The sequence below is a fragment of the Sinohyriopsis cumingii genome, chromosome 14 (genome assembly GCF_028554795.1).
Source record: "Sinohyriopsis cumingii isolate HCF-2022 chromosome 14, ASM2855479v2, whole genome shotgun sequence".
Taxonomy (NCBI): Eukaryota; Metazoa; Mollusca; class Bivalvia; order Unionida; family Unionidae; genus Sinohyriopsis; species Sinohyriopsis cumingii.
The window spans coordinates 111,441,179-111,463,196 of record NC_142974.1 but is presented as its reverse complement, the minus strand read 5'-3'; the positions used below and the strand labels follow the sequence as shown (position 1 = coordinate 111,463,196).

At 37.0% G+C, this 22,018-nt stretch overlaps 1 protein-coding gene across 1 annotated transcript in view; it reads left to right on the top strand.

Moving 5' to 3' along the window:
- Window positions 1-12,617, top strand: part of LOC149784604 (protein unc-45 homolog B-like) — a 68,775-nt gene extending 56,158 nt beyond the window's left edge. Inside the window, exons 19-21 of the mRNA XM_089932657.1 lie at window positions 186-303; window positions 2,915-3,061; window positions 9,768-12,617. Coding sequence (XP_089788783.1) covers window positions 186-303; window positions 2,915-3,061; window positions 9,768-10,049 — 547 coding nt within the window. The 3' untranslated portion in view covers window positions 10,050-12,617. The remainder of the gene's footprint in view (window positions 1-185; window positions 304-2,914; window positions 3,062-9,767) is intronic.
- The last annotated feature ends 9,401 nt before the right edge of the window (window positions 12,618-22,018 follow it).

Below are 22,018 nucleotides of genomic sequence, written 5' to 3'. Positions count from 1 at the left end.
TTGTTTGCTGTCTTTGACCCTTTAAAAATATACAGCGCTTCAGTCTGACCCACTGACAAATTATCCTAGTGGCAGCCCTGGTGTATAGTAGACAGAAAATACGGAGCATTAATTAGATGCAGATGATATCGTTCTTGATGCCATTGAATATTTTGTTATTAACATTAAAAATGTTTTGTTTTCAGACAGCATATTGTGACCGACAAAGGCGTTCCCATGATTGAACATTACATGTATGAAGAGCATGAGTTGATAAGACGGGCAGCCACGGAATGTATGTGTAATATGGTGATGAATGAGGAGGTAAGTAACATGCCACATTTGGCCAGGATGAATGCATATTGTTTATATCAGTAAATCACCAGTGTTACATGATGCTACGATAAATGCATGTTGTTTATACCAGTAAATTTCCAGCATTATATGACAGTAGGACACTAGGACAAATGCCTGATGTTTATACCAGTAAATTGTTTGCATAATATGACAGTAGAACAAATGCATGACATTTATGCCTGTGAATTTCCTACATTATTTGACAATAGGACACTAGGACAAATGCATGACATTTATACCAGTAAATTTCCTACATTATATGACAGTAGGACACTAGGACAAATGCATGACATTTATACCAGTAAATTTCCTGCATTATATGACAGTAGGACACTAGGACAAATGCATGACATTTATACCAGTAAATTTCCTGCATTATATGACAGTAGGACACTAGGACAAATGCATGACATTTATACCAGTAAATTTCCTGCATTATATGACAGTAGGACACTAGGACAAATGTATGGCATTTATACCAGTAAATTTCCTGCATTATATGACAGTAGGACACTAGGACAAATGCATGACATTTATACCAGTAAATTTCCTGCATTATATAACAGTAGGACACTAGGACAAATGCATGACATTTATACCAGTAAATTTCCTGCATTATATAACAGTAGGACACTAGGACAAATGCATGGCATTTATGCTAGTAAATTTCCTGCATTATATGACAATAGGACACTAGGACAAATGTATGACATTTATACCAGTAAATTTCCTGCATTATATGACAATAGGACACTAGGACAAATGTATGACATTTATACCAGTAAATTTCCTGCATTATATGACAATAGGACACTAGGACAAATGCATGACATTTATACCAGTAAATTTCCTGCATTATATGACAATAGGACACTAGGACAAATGCCTTATGTTCATACCAGGAACTTTCCTGCATTATATGACAATAGGACACTATTAGATAGGTGTCGTATGTTTAGATCGGTGAACCATGGTAATCCAAGGGTCACAGGCACAGTATTCACCCCAGTCAGACCAGAATGGCTGCCTTAGTGTGTTCTTGGGGAAAGACACTTTAGACCCCATTTCCATGGTATGATACAGCCAGTATATATGTAAAAAGTGATATTAATACCACCTACACCGATACAACTAAAAATGAAAGATGAGTTACAGGCAAAACAGATTTAGACATGTTGCCTGCTAAGCAAATTAATCAATTTATTTTCTAAAATAGGAGATTTTGGTAATCTCACTTTAGCACATCTTTAAGAATTTCATGCACAGAGTCAACAAAAGTGTTATTGTGTTCAGAGTCCATGTTGATTGAAGCTCAGTGTATCGATCATTTTGCTGTCTATGTGTGTGTCCATCTGAATATCTGTCCCTGGCCATGCCTTAGTTTAAAGTCATTGTTCAAATATTTCATATTTTCAGGCTTTTTCTTCCTAGCTAAATAAACAAGGCAGGCTCTTGATAAAAATCTCTCTTTTATATCTACGTCACAAAAAACCTTGTGTCATCACAGTATTGTCTCTTGGTTTTGATATCTAAGGAGCCTTATGGCCACAGTTTTGTCTCTTGATATCTACATCACAAAGTTAGCTTTTTGGCCGTGCAGTATTTTCCAAATTCAAACAGTTCCTTGTTGAATAAACTGATATATATATTTCTCTTCTGGCTATAGTCAAAATATACATGCCCGGTTGTGTTTGTACACCCCTGCCAATTCCAGTAACGAAAAGCATGAACAAGAACATAAATCCACAGAAAATACTCAGTTCATTCGTTGATTTATAATTCTAACCTGATTACCACCAGGGTGTCAATAACAACATCATCATCTACGAGTTTCATGCTTAACGGAAGTTTTCATTGCAATAGGTGGATACGCTTGAGATCAATTTCCAGTTCCTGGACAAGTCCATTTTTAGTAAAGCGGTTTGTGCATGACTACAGATGTACATACATAATGTCATCTGCTTCCGATATTTACAATGTCGAATCAAGCAAAAGACAAGAATGACAACACATTTGCATCTTCCATGGATTTAACATGCAGTTTCATTTCATTGTTCATGTCTGCAAAGTGATATAAAATTTACAGAATTATCAGGCAGTTACCGAACAGGATGAAATGTGTACTTATGTTGTCTGATGGAAATAAACTAGCCCACAGTGTATGCAATATGGCACCGTTTTAGTATGGAAAGTCTGTTAAGCATGAAAGGTGCAGTGGATGTCAGTATTAGTGCCATTCTGATCACAGTCAGGTTAGAAATTATAAATCAATGATTCAATTGACTTAGTTCTGTGCACTTTTTATCAAATTAAATGTTTTCGTTTTTGAAACAGTTAGGGGAGTACAAACAAACAGGGCTGTAGAGTCAGATTATAGTCAGCAGTTTACAGTTTCAGGTATGTTAAAATACACCACTTTTATCAGCCTATGTTAGCAAATATAAATTCAAATCAACACACTAATGTCCAATGCAAGGTATCATGTTTGCAGGCCAGCTTGTACCTGCTTATGTTTATAATTTGCTGTTATGTTTATAATTTGACTGCAATGTTGACTCCTTTTTTGTTGTTGCTTTAGGTGGCAAAATTATTTGAGTGTGAGAATGAAAGGGTTAAACTGTGGACCTTGTATTGTGGAGAAGAAGATCAACTTTTGGTGAGGGCTGCAGCTGGGGGGTTGGCCATACTAACTTCAAGCCTGGAAGTTTGTAGAAAAGTTATACAGGTAAGATGTAAAATAGATATTTGACACATTGAGAGATGCACAGACATAAAGATTGATTTTTGACATATTCATCTGCTATTGTATGGCATGACATCCATTATGGTATTATTATAGCATTACATTCAGCCATTTGTTTGTAATCCATTACAATTTGTTGTCAGGCCCATAACTTAGCAAGCCTTGGAGAGATTTGAATGAAGCTTTACATAGTTATTCTATATCATGTCTGAATATCAGGTTGAAACTGTTGCCGTGTCTGGTCCGTAACTTTTCAAGGGACAGTATACCTACAGGAGATATTACGATGAAATGTTCTATAGATGTATGTCATGACAGGATAGAATAGCGCATAATTGGTGTTGACCTCATTGATCAGATCATGACAAGGAAAATTTTGCAAGATGATTGTGTCATGCTTCTTGTTGGGTACTCCATTTGAAATTTCTTGTTGAAAATTTCCAAATTGTGGAATTGGGATAGCTTAACAGTAAAGTTTTATTTTCAACATTAAAGCATTATAATTTGTTAGCATGAAATTGTCAAATACAACACGGATTTATTGTATTTGTGATATCATAACTGTGGACTACGGTGTATTTGTGACTGTTAAATGACATAACACCAAATGAAAACACATATTGGATAATAATTTTTTTCACAACTATTTTATAATTAATCAAGCTAGCTCTTAAGTGATGATGGCTTTCAACAGAGAGAACATATTATGTACTGAAGTAATGTTAGGATTTGTATTCCTCAGTTTTATGATCCAAATAGCCCATTCAGTAATTTGGTGGCATTAGGCTGACAATCTTGCTGTCCAGGCTGCCAGTGGATGGTGATAGCTGACAGTGGCTAATGGTTGAAATAGATAACTTGCTCAGAGTAATGCAAGAGAAATTTGGTTTCATGTACAGAAGAGCTTGCCATTTCAGACATGTGCACAATTGAGTAACTATAGAACCTAAATGCATGGTTAAAATACTAGAATGTTGTATGCCTGATGTATATTTTAACTTATTTATTTGATGATATGGATGAAATATGCATTTTATAAGGACAGGTAGTGTTTATTTGTCAGTCTTTGATGGGCATGATTTAAACATTATGAAGTACATTTTGAGTATTTTTCCACCATGTTGAAAATTCACCTCGAAAAACAGGTAATTCAGTCATTATACTGACTCAATCCCAGGATGCTTCACATTTCCAGAGCTTGTATATTATTTGGACCCATCTGCAGTTTACTTTTGCAACTGTTAACACATATTTGCCTTAAATGGCTTGTTTAGGCAAACATTAAATGGTAGTAGCATCAGCGTGATGCCACCAGGGACCAGAACTTGGTATGTTTCATGTTGCTGCAACTTCTATTTCTTAGACTGCACCAGATGTGCCTGAAACACACTGTTCAAGAAGCCTCTCATTCAAACCAAAACTCCCAATTTGAATAAGGGCCTTCCATTATTAGAATTTTCTTAAGAAGTCTGACACTATCAACTAGAACTCTCTTCTTCTTGCACCAGTCATGCATCCATTTCTCCGACACACCAAATGAATGCTCTATAACTCTAGCATTTATTGTTTTTTTTCTGCAAAGGTTTTAACCTTTAGCTTAAATGCTCTATCATATACATTACGTTTTATTTTCCCCATATTGGTACCTAAGTTTAGCAATTCACGATGTTTGATATTTAGCTGACAGAGCAAACTGGAATTGACAGAACACTGACTATTCATAAACTTCGACCATTATTTCTGTAGAGGTCCAGCTTGGTGTCTGTAAGATACATTTTGACCATACAGTCTTCGAAATCACATCAAAGGTTTGCCGCAACTGAATAGATGTCAGTTGTGACATATAATCAAATGGACTGAACATGGCAGTGAACAAGTATCAAATTCATGCATGGCACATTTTGTATGGATTTCACGGAGAAAACTAACAATAACAAATTCAAAATGCGGATTGTTCACTGGAGAATACAAAGCAGTGTTGCTTTTACATGGTGAAGGATTATGGTCGTATTTATCAAATTAGCAATTCTATCAAATCGCTAAGGGGGATAAAAATATTTTAAAAGAGAAGTGGGATGAGTGAGCTTAAAGGAAAGTTTGAACCTCAAAGTACATACATTGGCAAGATGGTTATTTTCACATCATCTCTCATTTATAAATAGAGGGTATTTGTTTTGTGTTCTGCCATCAATCCAAGCCAGTAACTGTGAGTGTTTAAACCCTGAAACTGGCTTGGGTAAGAGGGAATTTTGTTTTGTTGCTAAGTGCTTTGATGTTTTATTCTGCTGTACTCCATAATGGTAGCATGATTAGCATACATGTGTAAGCAGTTATGGTCACTAACATCAAATCAAATTAAAATTGGGTTTACAGTTATTTTAAGAGCATTATTTCTGAAATGTATTCAGAAATGTATTGGGTTCTAAGTGTTGTCATCTCCTGGGGCAGATGTGGGAGATAAGCACCCACTTCCCTTGGAAATCTAACAATGGCTTGACAACCAAATCCAGCTCTAGGCTTTCACGAGTGGCAGAACCTGTTTAAACTGACTGGAGAAGGGATGACTGGCACGTTTCTGGCACCTCAAAACCAGATGCTTTGGGCAGATGGGGCTCATTAACCTTGGGTGGTCGCCTATCTAGGAGAAGGTAAACTCCGATTTCAAACCTTCACTGCCTTGTGACTATACCCTCTCATAGGAAAGGCTAAGGGAGTAAACCCCAATAGAAAATCTGTAGACAGAGTCCCTAAGGTGACTTGGCATTGATTTCAGTGTCATCTTGTCAACTCCTGCGACGCAGCTGGTACCATGATGTATCGACTTGTAATTTCCCTTGGATCTATCAGCTGCATGGAGAGGGGGGGATCAGCTGCATGGGCAACAGTTGATTCTCCATATCACTCTGACCAGGATTGCGCCCTGGAGAGGACACTCCAGCTTCGCTCCATGGCGTCAACACAACACAGGATGCAGCAGTTTACCAGTTGTAAGTCACCGCTCAATTGGCGTAGAGCCAGATGCCAGGGTTTGCTTCTGACGGTGGGATAGATCAACAGGTTTCACTGGACAGCTACTGCCTGCCTCAAACTGGCCAGTCCCCAGCCAATAAGGTGCCATCCCGCCACAGTTCGCCTGCCTTGCTGGGTGCATAAGGATTAAGGTATGTGAGTACCTGACAAGTGGACTGCATCTACTGCACCAAGAAATACCAAAAGAAAACCAATAAGGAAACCTCCAATCCTCAAGCTAGGTACCTGGAATGTCCGGACCATGCTGACTGGGCTTTCAGATGATCTCCAGACAATCAGCGATGTTCAAAAGACTTAAGTCATCAACGCCAAACTTGCAAGATTCCAGATTGACATCCCCTCACTACAGGAGACATGACTACCAGATTCCAGGTCCCTCACAGAAAAGAACTACACATTCTTCTGGCAAGGAAAGCATGCCGACAGAGCCAGAGAGTTTGGCGTTGGATTTGCTGTCAGGAACACTTTGCTGAGGATGATAGAACCCTGCCAACAAGAAAATAGATGACTGCTATCCCTCCACCTCCACACCACAACAGACCTGTCAACCTGATCAATGTTTATGCTTCCACACTAAGTGCCTCCACAGATACCAAGGATGAGTTTTACGATGAGTTAAACTTGCTCATTGACAAAATTGCCATAGAAGAGAACTTGATTTTGCTGGGCGACTTCAATGCTAGGGTGGGTGCTGACCATGACTCTTGGCCCTCCTGTCTTGGCAACTTTGGCATTGGGTAGATGAATGAGAATGGTGAGCGCCTTCTAGAGATGTGCTCGTACCATGACCTCAACATCACCAGTTCATTCTTTCAGACAAAGCTACAGCACAAAATGTCTTGGAGGCATCCCCAGTCTAAACACTGGCACCAGGTGGACTTGATCATTACAAGACGATCAGCTATGAAGGGTGTTTTTCTTACCTTACCTTCCACAGTGCTGACTGGAATACTGCAAAATGATGCTTCATCTGAAAAAGATTCACCACTTTAGACAAGAGGGTAAACCACGCATTGGTGTGAGCAAAACATCATATCCAGACAAGGCTGAGGAATTCACCTATGCTTATTCCAAGACATTTGATTCAGAAGCCCCCCAACGAAGTGCCAAAGAAAGATGGGATCACATCAGAGAGACTGTGTACAGCACAGCCACATGGATCTTTGGTAAGAAGCAATCAAAGAACAATGACTGGTTTGCGGCTAACTCTGCCACACTCATGTCAGCCATAGAAGAGCATCGCAATGCTCACCTGCAATACTAGTGATCCCCCTGCCAGAAGACACTACTGGCATACAGGTCTACACAAAGCAAAGTGCAGAGATTAGCATGGCAGTGAGCCAGTGGATACTAGCTTCAGCTCTGTCAGAGCATCCAGTCAGCAGCAGATATCAGAAACATCAGAGGCATGTATGAAGGCATAAAGGAAGCAGTGGGTCCCACAAAGAAAGTGACAGAACCACTGAAGTCTGCATCATGGTTAAAGTTTTTGCACACATAATCCTGAACAGACTGTGGACGCTTGCTGACAGAGTATGTCCAGAGTCGCTGTGCGGGTTCCGCGCAGACAGGTCCACAATCGACATGATCTTCTTCATCAGGCAATTGCAGGAAAAATGCAGAGAACAACACAAAACCCTCTTCCTGGCCTTTATAGACCTCACCAAGGTGTTTGATCTGATCAGCAGAGACGGACTCTTCACAATTTTGACAAAAATTGGATGCCCTCCAAACCTGCTAAGTATGATCCAGTCCTTCCACGATGACATGAAAGGCACAGTGCAGTATGATGGCTCAATATCTGACCTGTTTGACATCCGCAATGGAGTTGAATAGGGCTGCGTCCTTTCCCCCATGTTCTTTGGCATCTTCTTCACAGGCCTGCTCAAGCACGCCTTTGGGACTCCACAGAAGGGATTTACCTGCACACGTGATCAGACAGCAGACTGTTCAACTTGGCATGACTGAAGGCACAGAGCAAAGTGCAAGAAATTAACATCAGGGATATGCTGTTCGCAGACGATGTTGATATAGCCACCCACACAGATGGACATCTTTGCTATAGCATGCGATGAATTTGGGTTGACAATAAGCCTAAAGAAAACTAATGTGATGGTTTAGGATGCAAACCCCCCAAGCATCATCATCAACAACTACGAACTTGAGGTGGTCAGTCAGTTCATGTATCTCGGCTCTACCATCACTAATAACCTCTCGCTCGAGCATGCCAAGATTCCCAGATTGGTCACACTCCTTTGCCAACGTCGGATAAATGATGGACAGTTCCACAAAGACATTTTTTATTCAAAACTCGCCTCTGGCAAAAGGTCGATCGGACGGCCACATCTCCACTTCAAGGATGTCTGCAAGCACGACATAAAAGCCCTTGATATCAATGTCAACACCTGGAAAGGGCTTGCTCTAGACATATCAAGCTGACGACATGCTCTAGTCACTGGTCTGAAAGCTGGTGAGGACAAGCTATGCATGCTAGGTGATGAAAAGCAGTCACAGAGGAAGAAGAAGCAGCTCCAACCAACACCAGACACAACCTTCAAGTTCAGCAAGGACTGCCACTCCTGTGTTGGACTACATAGCCACATCAGATGCTGCACAACCACCAACCGGGACATCTCTCATGGGCGCACTTCCATCGTCTCCCAAGACTGATGGATGCCAACAATTTCTGAAATGTATTGATTGTATTTTATACAGTGACTGATAAGTAGAAACAAAATGGTGGTTTCCGAAGACTTATAATACATGGCACAATTGTTATAATTTCATGTCCCAACATTTCTAGGTCAATAAAAAGGTACTTTTACAAATAATTATGGGTGACCGAAGACCTTAGTATCCGAAGATGTACAGTCATTATGGTAAGGTTGGATTTTAAATTTTTTGTTATATCTCACTTTTAAGATTACCCCTGCATTAATATATTTTATAGTATAAAAAAAATGGGAGGTCAAAAACAAGGTTGTAAGGACTGAATTTTTGAGACAGTGGATAAACTCTTAATATTTAGTGATTAGGTAAGTACAATCAAAAGTATTTTTTTTAGTCCAAATGTTGGTATCTCAAATCCTACACTGTTTCAAAAGTTGAACAAAGTTTCATGTTCTGGTTCATTTTTACCTAAATCTTACCCTTGTTTGTGGCAATATGATAATTAATGCATGTGCACATGGTTCCAGTGTTTGATGAATTGCTTTGAACCCTGGCAGGCATTATTGACATAAATTAGCAAGCACATTTCATTTTGTTGTCATGCTCTAATGTGTTTGTCCTGTGTTATGCCCCTTTTTGATGTTAAATGATACAGGATTATTCTAAATTGTGTTTGCAACTTAAAATTCAGTTTTTGATGAATTGCATTAAAGTCTGGCAGACATTTTTTACTTGAAAGTAAAATAAACTTATCATTCTCTTGTCATACTTTAATGTATTTGTTGAGAGTTATGCCCCTTGTTGTTAGCTCTATGTATTGTATTGTATGACTTGCCTCACTTATTCAGTGAGGTGGGGGGTGGGGACTACATGTCTTAAAGACACATTTCCAATTTTTAAAAGTCTTTTTCTTTCCAAAACATGATCCATGAGGAACATAATATGGAAAACATAGAGTAATGCAAAAATGAATATGTTTCTTTTACAGGTGAATCATTGGTATGAAATAATGCTATCACTAATTGCCACAGAAAATAAGGAGATTATGCACAGGGGTTGTTACATATTAAGAAATCTTATTTTTGCGGAGAAGGAAATTGCTGAGAAAGTTTTGGAAGGACAACTAACGGAAGCCCTGATGGCTGTGTCAATTCTTACAGAGAAGACTATGGAGTCTGCAGTACTGTGTGCCAAAGAGGCTTTGGAGAAAGCTGTGGAATATGGATTCATTAAACATGCAAACAAGTCTTTGGAATCTATCTCAGAATAATATTTCATTATGATCCTTGATTCATTACTTGAAATCATTCACTGCTACATTTTTGTATTTATTACCATTAGTGATGGTCTAAAATTGTATATTGCAACAGTGTACTATGTAATTTTTACCATTTATTATGGCCATAACATTCATTGATACAGTGCATGTAATGGTCATAAAATCAATTTTACTGTCAAACATCAGTAACTGTTGCATTTGATTCAACCTTGAGACTAAATTCACTTGTCAAACTTTCCAGTACCATGCTGAGAATATAACACTTTGAATAAGATATAAGAAACAGATGTCATGTTTCTCAATGGCCATGAATATGATACAAGAAAGATGTCCTGGTACAAGATGGAATAAATCAGACCTCTTTTTGATACTTCATTATTCAACATTCATTTGCAAACTCATTTGTACTCTTTCTACAAATTCTTGAACAAACTGCAGCTGACATTGAGTTTGAATTTATTTGAAAGTCAGAATCATTTTGCAGTTAATGAGCATGCAATCAAATAGTTCAAACTATCCAATGAAACATGCTCAAAATAATTGGCATAGTTTTCTCATACAGTGTTTATCAAAATATGCAAAAGTTCAATAGCGGTAGAATTCTTATAGCTTTAAAAATAAAAATATTTCCCTAAAGCCAGAGCGTTAAGTACACGGTGAGTGAGATTATGAAGTCTGGCATATTGACACCATTCTCATGCTGTGCTCTAAATGATAGTTGCTTGATAATTAGACCAGGTAAAGAGCATGCTTGAATGTCAGTCAGTGCATTTAAAGCGTGCAGGAAAAGTTCTTTAATATGTAATATTCCATGTTTCTTATACAGGAGGTATAATTATGTTTCATTCAAAAGATCTCGATTTTGATCCATATGAATTCAGATTCTCCAATTGTTGCTTTGATAATCAAGACATGTATGAATGTAAGTTTTGCGTCTGTAATAGAACTGCTGATTTAATGCATGGACGTACAAAATGTTAAGAAAAAAATGATGTTAACCCTTTACCTCATACAAGCGTCTTTGGACGCCTCTACTCCATTCGCATGGAAGCACCTTTTGACGCCTTTACAAGATTCGCATGGAAGCGCCGTTTGACGCCTGCTGTAAACATCAGCCATTCAGTACTTACGAAGTTTTTACGATTAGAATCACAACCACGAAAGATTCAATAACTTAGGTAAAGGCTCTGATATTTATGTAAGCAGCAATTAGTTTTTATTGATTATCAAATTCAGATGACTTAGTGATGTAGACGCAGACGAAAAACGTAAATTTCGAGTATGGGAAATGGCAGCTACGGTCGGTCACACGGCCTCACTGACATTACGGTGAATGAGTTCTCTCTCTATTTTAAAGCACATAAAATATTCTGCCGTGAAAAATAATTACACAGCTATAACAATCGGACTTTACTCTTACATTTTTCCACATATAATAGCTGTCTACCTAAAACATAAAATGGTTAAAACTGCTGTTAAACGTAACACCACTACATTGCTTAACAAATCACAGGCATGTCTATGGGTATGCGGTCTGCTTGGTAACATGTTCTATTTATAGCATGCTGCACTTTGTCACTATGCTCTATGAGGTAAAGGGTTAAGGACTATTATGAAAAGTGTGGAAAAAATGTTATGTATTGTTAAAAAAATATTAATTAACCTGTTTATATATACCTTGGATACTTGATTTAAAAAAAACATATCTGTCAATCAGCTTTAATATTACACATAAAAAATGTTAGCATTGTAGTGCAATTATTCTATATAATTGTGAATGGTGCTTAAAAGTATGTGTGTGTTCCGGAGAGAAAATGCCTTGTAACGTCTTGTATATAGTGTTATTCATTTTAAAGTAAATGTCTGTTTGGTCATACCAGTTATTTGTATAGGTTGTCCAAATTTATATTTATTATTTTGCTTTCACAATGAAATTCCCACATATTCCTTGGTGTTACTGTCATGTTACAATTTGTTATAAGATGCATGGACAGGACATCCTTCTGTATGTATTGATTGATGCATAGACTAATAGATAATTGACATCTACCTTGTATACTCATTTTGAAGTCGATTTCAACTGCAAGAAACATAAACATTGATATGCTGTTGCATAATGTGCAGGCAGGTCAGGGTCCATATTTTTTTTCTACAGATTCCTCCTAACACTGCAAAGACCAAGATCTGCTGGTTCATTATCAGATGCAAATTTGGATCTGTGTGGTATGCAGTTGGACCTGACTTGCAAGCATGTGAATATGGTGCTTGTTGTGTACATCCTTGATGTTGAATAATCAATTGCGACATCTGACTTGCAAGCATGTGAATATGGTACTTGTTCTGTACATCCTTGATGTTAATAATCAATTGTGACATCAACTTTTGCCTTTGAATCAGTAGATCTGAATATATTTTACAAAATTTATTAAATCATATTTTCCTGTACAAATGTGACACAATGTAAAATTGAGTCTTATAATAAAAATGTATTAAAGAGCATGAATAACAATATTTAATGATATTTTTGATGAAATAAAACAGCAGAAGAATTTGGATGCACTGATAATTTATGTTTTTTATATAGTGGTGTTAGTGGTGTTTTGATAGTCAAGGGTGCCTCTTGTTTATTTAATGGTGTTAGTGGTGTTCTGATAGTGAAGGGTGCCTCTTGTTTATTTAATGGTGTTAGTGGTGTTCTGATAGTGAAGGGTGCCTCTTGTTTATTTAGTGGTGTTTTGGTAGTCAAGATTGCATCTTGTTTATTTAATGGTGTTAGCGGTGTTTTGATAGTCAAGGGTGCTTTTCTTTATTTAATGGTGCTAGTGGTGTTGTGATAGTCAGGGTGCCTCTTGTTTTTTTAATGGTATTAGTGGTGTTGTGATAGCCAAAGGATGCTGAAGAGACTGGATCCGAGTCACTTGCTTTCACCTGTGAAACTTAATGACCTATGCAGACCAGGAGATGAAACAAGCTTTTTTTTAAAATTAAATGTTGTGGCTTTTACTTGAATGTGTAGTTTTTACAACAGCTAAAACAGTCTTGAGAAAGTTGTTGTTGTTGTTGGGTTTAACGCCATTTTTTAGCACATGATAGGCTATACATGGCAGCCAGTATTAATGGTGGAGGAAGAACCCGGGAAAAACCCAGGAAAGAACCACCGACCCATGAGAAGCTACTGGCAGGCTTTCGCACATACCCACATTGGCCGAATCTGACAGAGGTGAGATTGCAGTGATCCGTAACGGAGAGCGCGTTAGTCCACTCAGCCACTTGGGGCCCCTCTTGAGAAAGTGTAAACTAGTAGCACATTTCATTTCAGATTGTATTTTACATGTCTTCAGCCAAGTGATTAATGTATTGTGTGGGTCAAATATTGCTCCTTTAAACAAAAGGTTTGTCTGGGTTGCATAGATATGGCTGATGAGCAGATTTCAAAATGTTTTGTTATGTTTTATATGTAGACTTGGAAATTTGAAATATGGTCAAGAAATGATGAAAATAAATATCAACTTACTGAGCTAAAAATCTTGTATTCGTAAAGAATAGTCATGTCATCATGGTGATGAAAGAATACCATTCATAAGGAATACAGTGATCTCATCATGGTGATGAAAGAATACTATTCATATGGAATACTATTCTTATGGAATACAGTGACGTCATCATGGTGATGAAAGATTGCCATTCATAAGGAATAGAGTGGTGTCATCATGGTGATGAAAGAATATCATTCATGAGGAATATAGTGATGTCGTCATGGTGATGAAAGAATACTCTTCATAAGGAATACAGTGACATCATCATGGTGATGAAAAAATATCATTTATAAGGAATACAGTGATGTCGTCATGGTGATGAAATAATACCATTCATAAGGAATACAGTGACATTATCATGGTGATGAAAGAACACCATTCATAAGGAATACAGTGATGTTATATTGGTGTTGAAAGAACACCATTCAACTGCACTATTAAGTTGGTATGAATACCATACATAAATAATAAAGTCATTTGATCATGGTCACATACAGTATTGAGTTGGTATGAATACCATACAAAAATAATAAATCCATGTCATCACAGTCACATACAGTATTGAGTTGGTATGAACACCATAAATAAATAATAAAGCCATTTGATCATGGTCACATACAGTATTGAGTTGGTATGAATACCATAAATAAATAATAAAGCCATTTGATCATAGTCACATACAGTATTGAGTTGGTATGAATACCATACAAAAATAATAAAGCTGTGTCATATTAGTCACATACAGTATTGAGTTGGTATGAATACCATACATTAATAATAAAGCCATTTCACCATGTTTTTCAGTTTAACAAAATCCCTTTTCTCTAACATTTTTCGGTCATATAACAATCCGTAAGTCACGTCGATAAAGCATGTTTCACTTGATAATATTTTGTGCCATGTTTTTTTCAATATAGACTGATCTGCTTTATAAGTATTAAATTATAATCAATCTGTGATGCATGGTTTCAAATTTAAGAGACCCATCTGTTTCCTTGGAAACGTGTCATGTTCAGTTACTATGAATATAAAATAAGGAAACTGCTCATTGTAAATAGGTATCCTATTGCTAATATTATTACTAGTGGTAATTCTGAAAAGGCATGTATCTGAGTACCAGGGTACCTGTTGACACCTTTAGTCACCAATGTGCACAGTGGCAGATGTAAATTGATTAGTCATCATGATGTGCAAGTGACACTAAATGTCATTATTAAATCTATCCCTAAAAAAACACAAAAAATGTATTATTGTAAACTACTTTCTTTCTTATAAGTGCGTGAGAATATAGGTGCAAATTCCATAAAAGTCCACATTTGAGGGTTTAAAAATATACTATCCATGGAAATATTATTATGCTTGGAGTTGTGGCGATAGCTTATAATATGACATTGATACCACTGATTTATGAGTCCTTTGTGATTCAATTTCATGAAAATCGCAAAATTTGGAGGTGCAAGAGAGAATGCAGTGTGCATTTTTAAACAATTGCAATAATTATTTATAAAATGGCCATCAAGGTATATTTTTTATAATGGATATATAAACTTCAAACTTCACAACATCATTCATTTAGCTCTGCTGGTCATAGACTAGAATGGCTTGTATGGTGTTCTGTTTTTCTATCTGTCGTTCAGTATTTGTCTAAATAAATTTGTTATCACTACTCCTAAACTACTGCAACGATGGCCATGAAACCTCATTTGTCCCAAGCTTTACTTGGTCTTAAATGAAAATGGTGCCCTGCTTTGTTAAATTGGGACACCATATTGACCATCATGAAAATCTTGTTATGTTTACTCCATCATGGATCATGATAGTGATGTGGGTTTTTCATTATAAGACTTATTATAACGTGTAGTTAATTCTAAAGAAGATGATGGCATTGATTAATTCCAGTATGGCACCCAGGGTGGCTATCTTCATAACCTTAATACTAGTACTTCCCCATATCAGATTGCCATATTAGCATGGAGTTGTCGCCTAAACACTTCTTATGATGTTTATTTGTTCCTGATTGAGAAATGATGCTTATGTGACATCCATTATGGCCACCTTAGTGGCCATCTTGCAAGTGTTATTGCTACTCCTTTTTAATGAATGATATCAAATTTGTCCTAGATAAAAACTATGATTTTTTGGGTATCCAGTATGACATGCTGGCCCCTTGAAACTTTGAATTGTTTCCCTTCTAATACAGTGTCCCATTGAGATGGGGTTTGGGTTAAAAGGAGTTTTTCAAGAATATCAGGTATGATTTCATTAATAAGAATATAAGGACTGAAGGAACAGACTTGCTTTAGATTCTTTGAAGTTTTTCATCCAGTTGGGCATGAAATGATGGACATGCTTCAGTCCTACTGTTTTCATACATGTGGTTCTACTGGCAGTCAGACAGTAGCCCAGTTTTAAAGGCCATCTGTCAAATACTATATAATGGTTGAAAAAAAAATTAAATAAAGCTTGAAAACATGGTAATTTTACATGTTTACTTCTTATAGAAACAAGTCTGAACCAGACTGGTTTCACCAGTGCAATGACCCAAGATATGATGCATGCAAAAAAATCTGATTAAAACTGACATGTTTGAACAAATAGCTGTAAACAGATTGCCTTATTAGTGTAATGTATTAATCTATTAAGTAATAAAGGGATCAAAGATGGTTCATGATGGCAAATGAGCCTTTCATATAATATTTGACAAGCTTTGGTGGAGGTGAGATGAAAAGTAGAGGTGGACAAAAAATGAATTGGTCTGGGAAACTTGCACAAGTTTTATTTATTCTTTAATTTTTGTTTTTCTAAGATGTGTTAAAATGAATTTAAGACAATTCTTACATTTCTTTTGTGGACCCTTGGGGACAAATGGTCTAAAATTGTTGCCTCTGCCTATCAGTGCCAGTTCATCCAGCCTTGGTGGAGGCATGAAAAAAGAGACAGACAAAATATGGATTCAGCAGAAACATTTGCAATAATATTTTTATTCTTTAATCTTTTATGTGTTTTCTAAAGGTGTTTTAAGATGACTAGGTAAGGCAATTCGTACATTTCTGGGGAACGGGGCCCTGGATTCCTCACCTTTACCAATCACTGTAATCTGCCTCTACCAATCACTGTTATGTTACCTCAGTCCATGTAGATTTGGGTCTTGGGCTCAGCCGATGTGGGTAGGTGAGAAATCTTGTCAGTAGCTTCCTGTGGGTCAATGGTTATTACCTTGGTTTTCTGGTTTCTTCCTCCACCAGTAATACTGGCTGCCATATATAGCCTATCTGGTGCTGAGAAATGGAGTTACACCAAAAACTAAAGCTATTATTGCTATATTTTTGTGGTAAATTCAAGGCTAAATGCTAAAATTGAATACTTTCTCTCAGTGGTAACACCATCTGCAAAGCATTGCAACAGGTTCAATATTGCTTGGAAATCTAAATTTAGGTGTGTAGCAAATGACCTGAGTTTGTGTTGTCTGTTTCATGCAAATGGATTTAGGATGGTATATAGGGGAAGAAACGTTATCTTCATGCATATGCATTGTGTGTTTTGTGCAAGTGGAGTTTAAGATAGTGTATGAGGAAAGAAATCACATATCCACACATATGCAGACACCAGTAGTAATGGTTCTCCTGTAACAAAGGTACCAATTTTAAAGACTTTATTTTATAACAATCCTACCAAATTCAGAATCCCCTACCAAATTCAGAGTCCTTAGTTGATAACAAACAGACAAAATTTTAAGTCCTTATTTTAGTTTGGATCAGATGTTCATCTGATTGCCACACTCTTGCATCCAGTCTCGTCTGTCAGCCATGCCAGTGGATTAAAGACGTGCCAAATGCTTTGCTCGCGAGTTTTGAGAAAATAAATCATATTCTTATCGATTTCATGCAAGTATATGCCGATGAAAGATCCTTCAAGTTCGTTATGCCGATAGGCAATGGGCTCTGACCCTCCACGAAGCCATATTTGAAATGGGTTGTCAATGGTCAGAGGAAAGTTGGACTAGTAAGGGTCGAGATTAGCTCAGGAACAAACGTTGACTCTACTACACAAGCACGGTTAGAATAACGATCTTACTCAACACTTCTTAATCATAAACACTGCTGCAATAACTATCGCTGATCACAGTTCACTTTCACATGCACTTTAAGAATACAAATTCTTGTAAAACTAGTTCACAAATATAAGCTTATTGGGAATAACAATATTTTGCCACACTTCATAACCATATATGCACTTCACAAATTTCACAGCCAACATGGAATTAAACTCCTTGACCACACTTTTGAATCATAAAGCACATATCACATGAAATATCGTTGGCCACACATCACATCCATAGAGAATCTTGAAGAGCAAATCTTGACAACACTTCTCAATGACGAACGACGGCCCAATAAACTATCGTTGGGCACACCTTATAAAAATAGGCGCATTGGAGTAAAAGTCTTTCAACATACTTCACAAGTGTATCAGCTTGTGGATTGACAAAGTTTATCCGCACATCCTAATTATACAAGCACTTCACAAATTTCACATCCATTACAGGAGCTGGAATAACATTGGCCACACTAAATCATAAAGCACTGCTGGAATTACTATACCAGGCACCGCTTTCCACTTATCTGCACATATTAAAGAACAATCTTGGGCGCACTTCCCAATCATAAAGAACTGATGCAATAACATTATCTGACGATGCTTCACATCACAGGAACACTTAGAATCAAACGTTTCCTTTACCACACTTCACACTGAAAAATCGTCTCCCAATTATAAAACATTTGGAATAACAATCGTTGAGCACACTTCACATTTGTCATGCACTGCATATATATGAATCCCTGACCACATTTCAGAATCACAAATCACTGCTGGAATTATTCTTTTACACTTAACTTCACAATGAGATAGATGGAGAACACGTGGTTATTCTCAACGACAATCTTTGAATGATTCGTGAAAGTCCAAGCTACACGAATCTAAGAATAGTCCTTGAATGACACTCACGGAAACACTTGATTCATAATGAAGACTCCTGTCGCTTTGAAAGAACATTGATCACACTTGTATGTGGAAAGACATTTTTCCATTTATAGCACAAAAAAGCTGAAAAATGAGAAGCTAGTGCATTACACGGATTAGTGATCTTGCAATACTGCACAAGATATACTCCAAAAAAGTGAATCTCCATTGTTAGACATCAGGCATCATACTATTTCCTGGCAGAAAAGAAATTTACCAAAAAGCCGTATTATGTCATTTAAAAATGAGTGCCATTTTTATTAGCCTACTAGTACTAAAACGAGTCCCACTAGTACTATTTTCATTACTATCAGTAACAAAAGGAGTACCAATAATAATATAAATATTACAAACACAAAAAATAATTATAATAACAATAAAGTTATTAATGCTAAGGAGAAGAACGTTAATAATAATGACAACAATGGAATTATTAATAATAATAATAATAATAATATAATAATATATTTGTTAATGCTAAGAAGAATAACGTTAATAACAGTAATAATATTTATAACTTTATTATTGATATTATTATTATGAATAATTTATTATTATTAGTTTTATTATTATTATTGGTTCAATTATTATTATTATTCGTTTATTATTATTATTATTATTATTATTATTATTGTTCTCTAAAGAATGTGTTGAAAAAATTGTAAGCACCGCATTAAATAAATAACGGAATGTCTCTCCACAGACGTGTGTATTCATGTTCATACGTTTATCTTTACTAACTGCTCCGTATTGCTTGTGAGTTGACATAGTTTTATATGTAAGCTACTAGTCCAAGTTTTCTCTTAGCCTTGCCATCCTATTTTTGATATTTGGTTATTTATGTTTGTGTGTAGGGTCTGAGTCCACTACATGTCAAAGATCTGGACACCACACCATTTGGTATCGGCATAGGGTAGCCGCTTTCTAGCCACCTAACAAACTATAACGAACTCTTTATTGAGGCATACCTGCATGAACTCGATATGAATATTATTCCTTTTTTGGTAGAAGTTGAGGGCATACTATACATTATTTCTTTAATTCTCTCAGACGAGACAAAACTACATCATTGCTGAAGTTTGGCCTGGATCTCACCTTCTGCATTCCTAGTCAGGTGGCTCTACAAATCTCGCATCAAGGTCAAATTTCAGCAGCCATATACTTCCATCTCGTCTGTCAGCCATGCCAGTGGATTAAAGACATGTCGAATGCTATGGTCGCGAGTTTTGATAAAATAAATTATATTCTTATCGATTTCATGCAAGTATATGTCGGTAAATTATTCATATAGTTTGCTAGGCCGGCTAGTAAGCGATGAATTCCAACTCTTCGTTAGGCAATGGGCTCCAACCCTATACCCACCATATATGTCCTAATATTTAAAATGGGTTGTTAAAGGTCACAGAGCAAAGTTGGACTAGTAAGGGACGAGATTAGCGCAGGAACAATCGTAGCAGCAGAGAGGGCGAATCCCACAAACTATTTCGCTTAACAGAGCCTTCTATCGAGAACATTTTAGATAGAGTGATTCTTTTCACAAAATAAACCCTCCATTCAGAAAACATAACAAAATGGGCTTTCTCTGCTGACTTTAAGGGTTATCTCATGAAAATATCTACCTATACAACTATTTCTGTTAATACAAGGGTCTATCTTGCGAAAACACTCGGTATTGTTCAGCCCTCTCTGCTGCTCTGTGTTTTTGTGTCTGCCCCTGGAAAATATCCTGGTAGGGTTTGCCTGTTGTCGCCCTCTCTGCTGCTCTCTAGTTAAAAATTGTATCTAACCCGACTCAATACCGTATTCGAGGATCATGTAAATTTATCGTTACAAATCCATGTGGTTTTACCTGAGCACGACTAAAGAAATGTTTAAACTTATTTATATCCATATCGCCGCTGCACCAAGTCTGATGTATATTTCGTAAAGTGTGTGTGTCAACGCCGTTAAACACCGCAAGAATGTTACAGTTATCTCTGATCACTTTTGGTATTTGTGTATATCGTTGAGTTACATAAATCACATCAGTGTTTTTATGTCTGCCGCGTGAGAATATCCTGGCAGGGTTTGTCTGTTTGTCTAACATCACATCATCGTACATGACTAAATTATTTACATTTCCATCAGTGTCATCAATACTTGGCGCTTCATTGATATCAGTGATAAATTCAACGACGTCCTTATCATCCTCACTTATAACTTTTGCACTTTCGTTAAAATCTTGTATTACATCATAGCACCGCTGATCGTCCACAGACGGAGCTATCAAATACAACTTATCCCACTTCATCCACTTCATTATTAAATTAAGTAACAAATGCTTCTTACCGCTCCCAGATGGGCCTATAATTATCATTCGAATTGAATTTGGTAACACCGAGTTATGTTTGATTGGCTCTGGTCGTTTTGTAGCAGAAAAGTCAGTGATCTCCATTAGATATATTATAAAATAATATGGATTTATATTGTGTGAAATGTAGAACACGTACCCCAACTGCGGACATGACAACCACTACAACAAAAAATAATCGACAAGCGCTTACAGTCAAGTGTGAACGATGCGGAACAAAAAAGTTCAAAATTTATTTCGTCAGGTAAAAAAACAAAAAGGAGGTGATATCGCAGCCAAGTTAACAAAGTTACCAGGAGCTCCGTGGGCTAAATACCCAGGAGAAAAACATCTTCCAGGATATAATTACTGTGGTCCTGGAACCCGACTTGATATCAGACTTGATGCCTTAGATCAGCCCAATCAGGTGAGTATCCGATAAACGCTATTGATAAGGCGTGTCATGCGCATGATGTAGCTTATCGAAGTAAGGATTTGCAACAGCGCCATCTCGTGGATGTGAAATTAATTCACGCGTTAAAGCCATCACTGATAAATCTTTCAAAGAAAAGTTAGCTAGCTGGTTAATAAAATCTGCAATGAAAGGTAAATTAGCGCTAGGTGCTGGTAATTAGTTATAATGGAGTCGATTTATTATTCTCCAAAAGGATATTGGAGAGGGAGCGCAGCAATTAGTAAACTTGCTGAAGCAGCAAAAGTTACGCGAGTTACTGCTAAAAATTGGTTATCCAAACAAGCAATATGCAAATTTATCTACCGCGTCCTAAACAAATTCACTTTGCAAATTTTAATGTTAGTGTACCAAATGAAGTTCACCAAGCCGATATATTATTTCTGCCACATGATACTATTAAAATCCGAAGACATCAAAACACATACAAGTACGCGTTAACTGTAGTTGATGTTGCAAGTAGATACAAAGATGCGGAACCGTTAGCGACTAAAACAGCATCCGAGGTTGCTTCTGCTTTTGAACGAATTTATCAACGAGGTGGTGGAACACAAAGTGGTCTGCGATGGCACAGCTGCTACAAGTTGATCCTGGCAAAGAA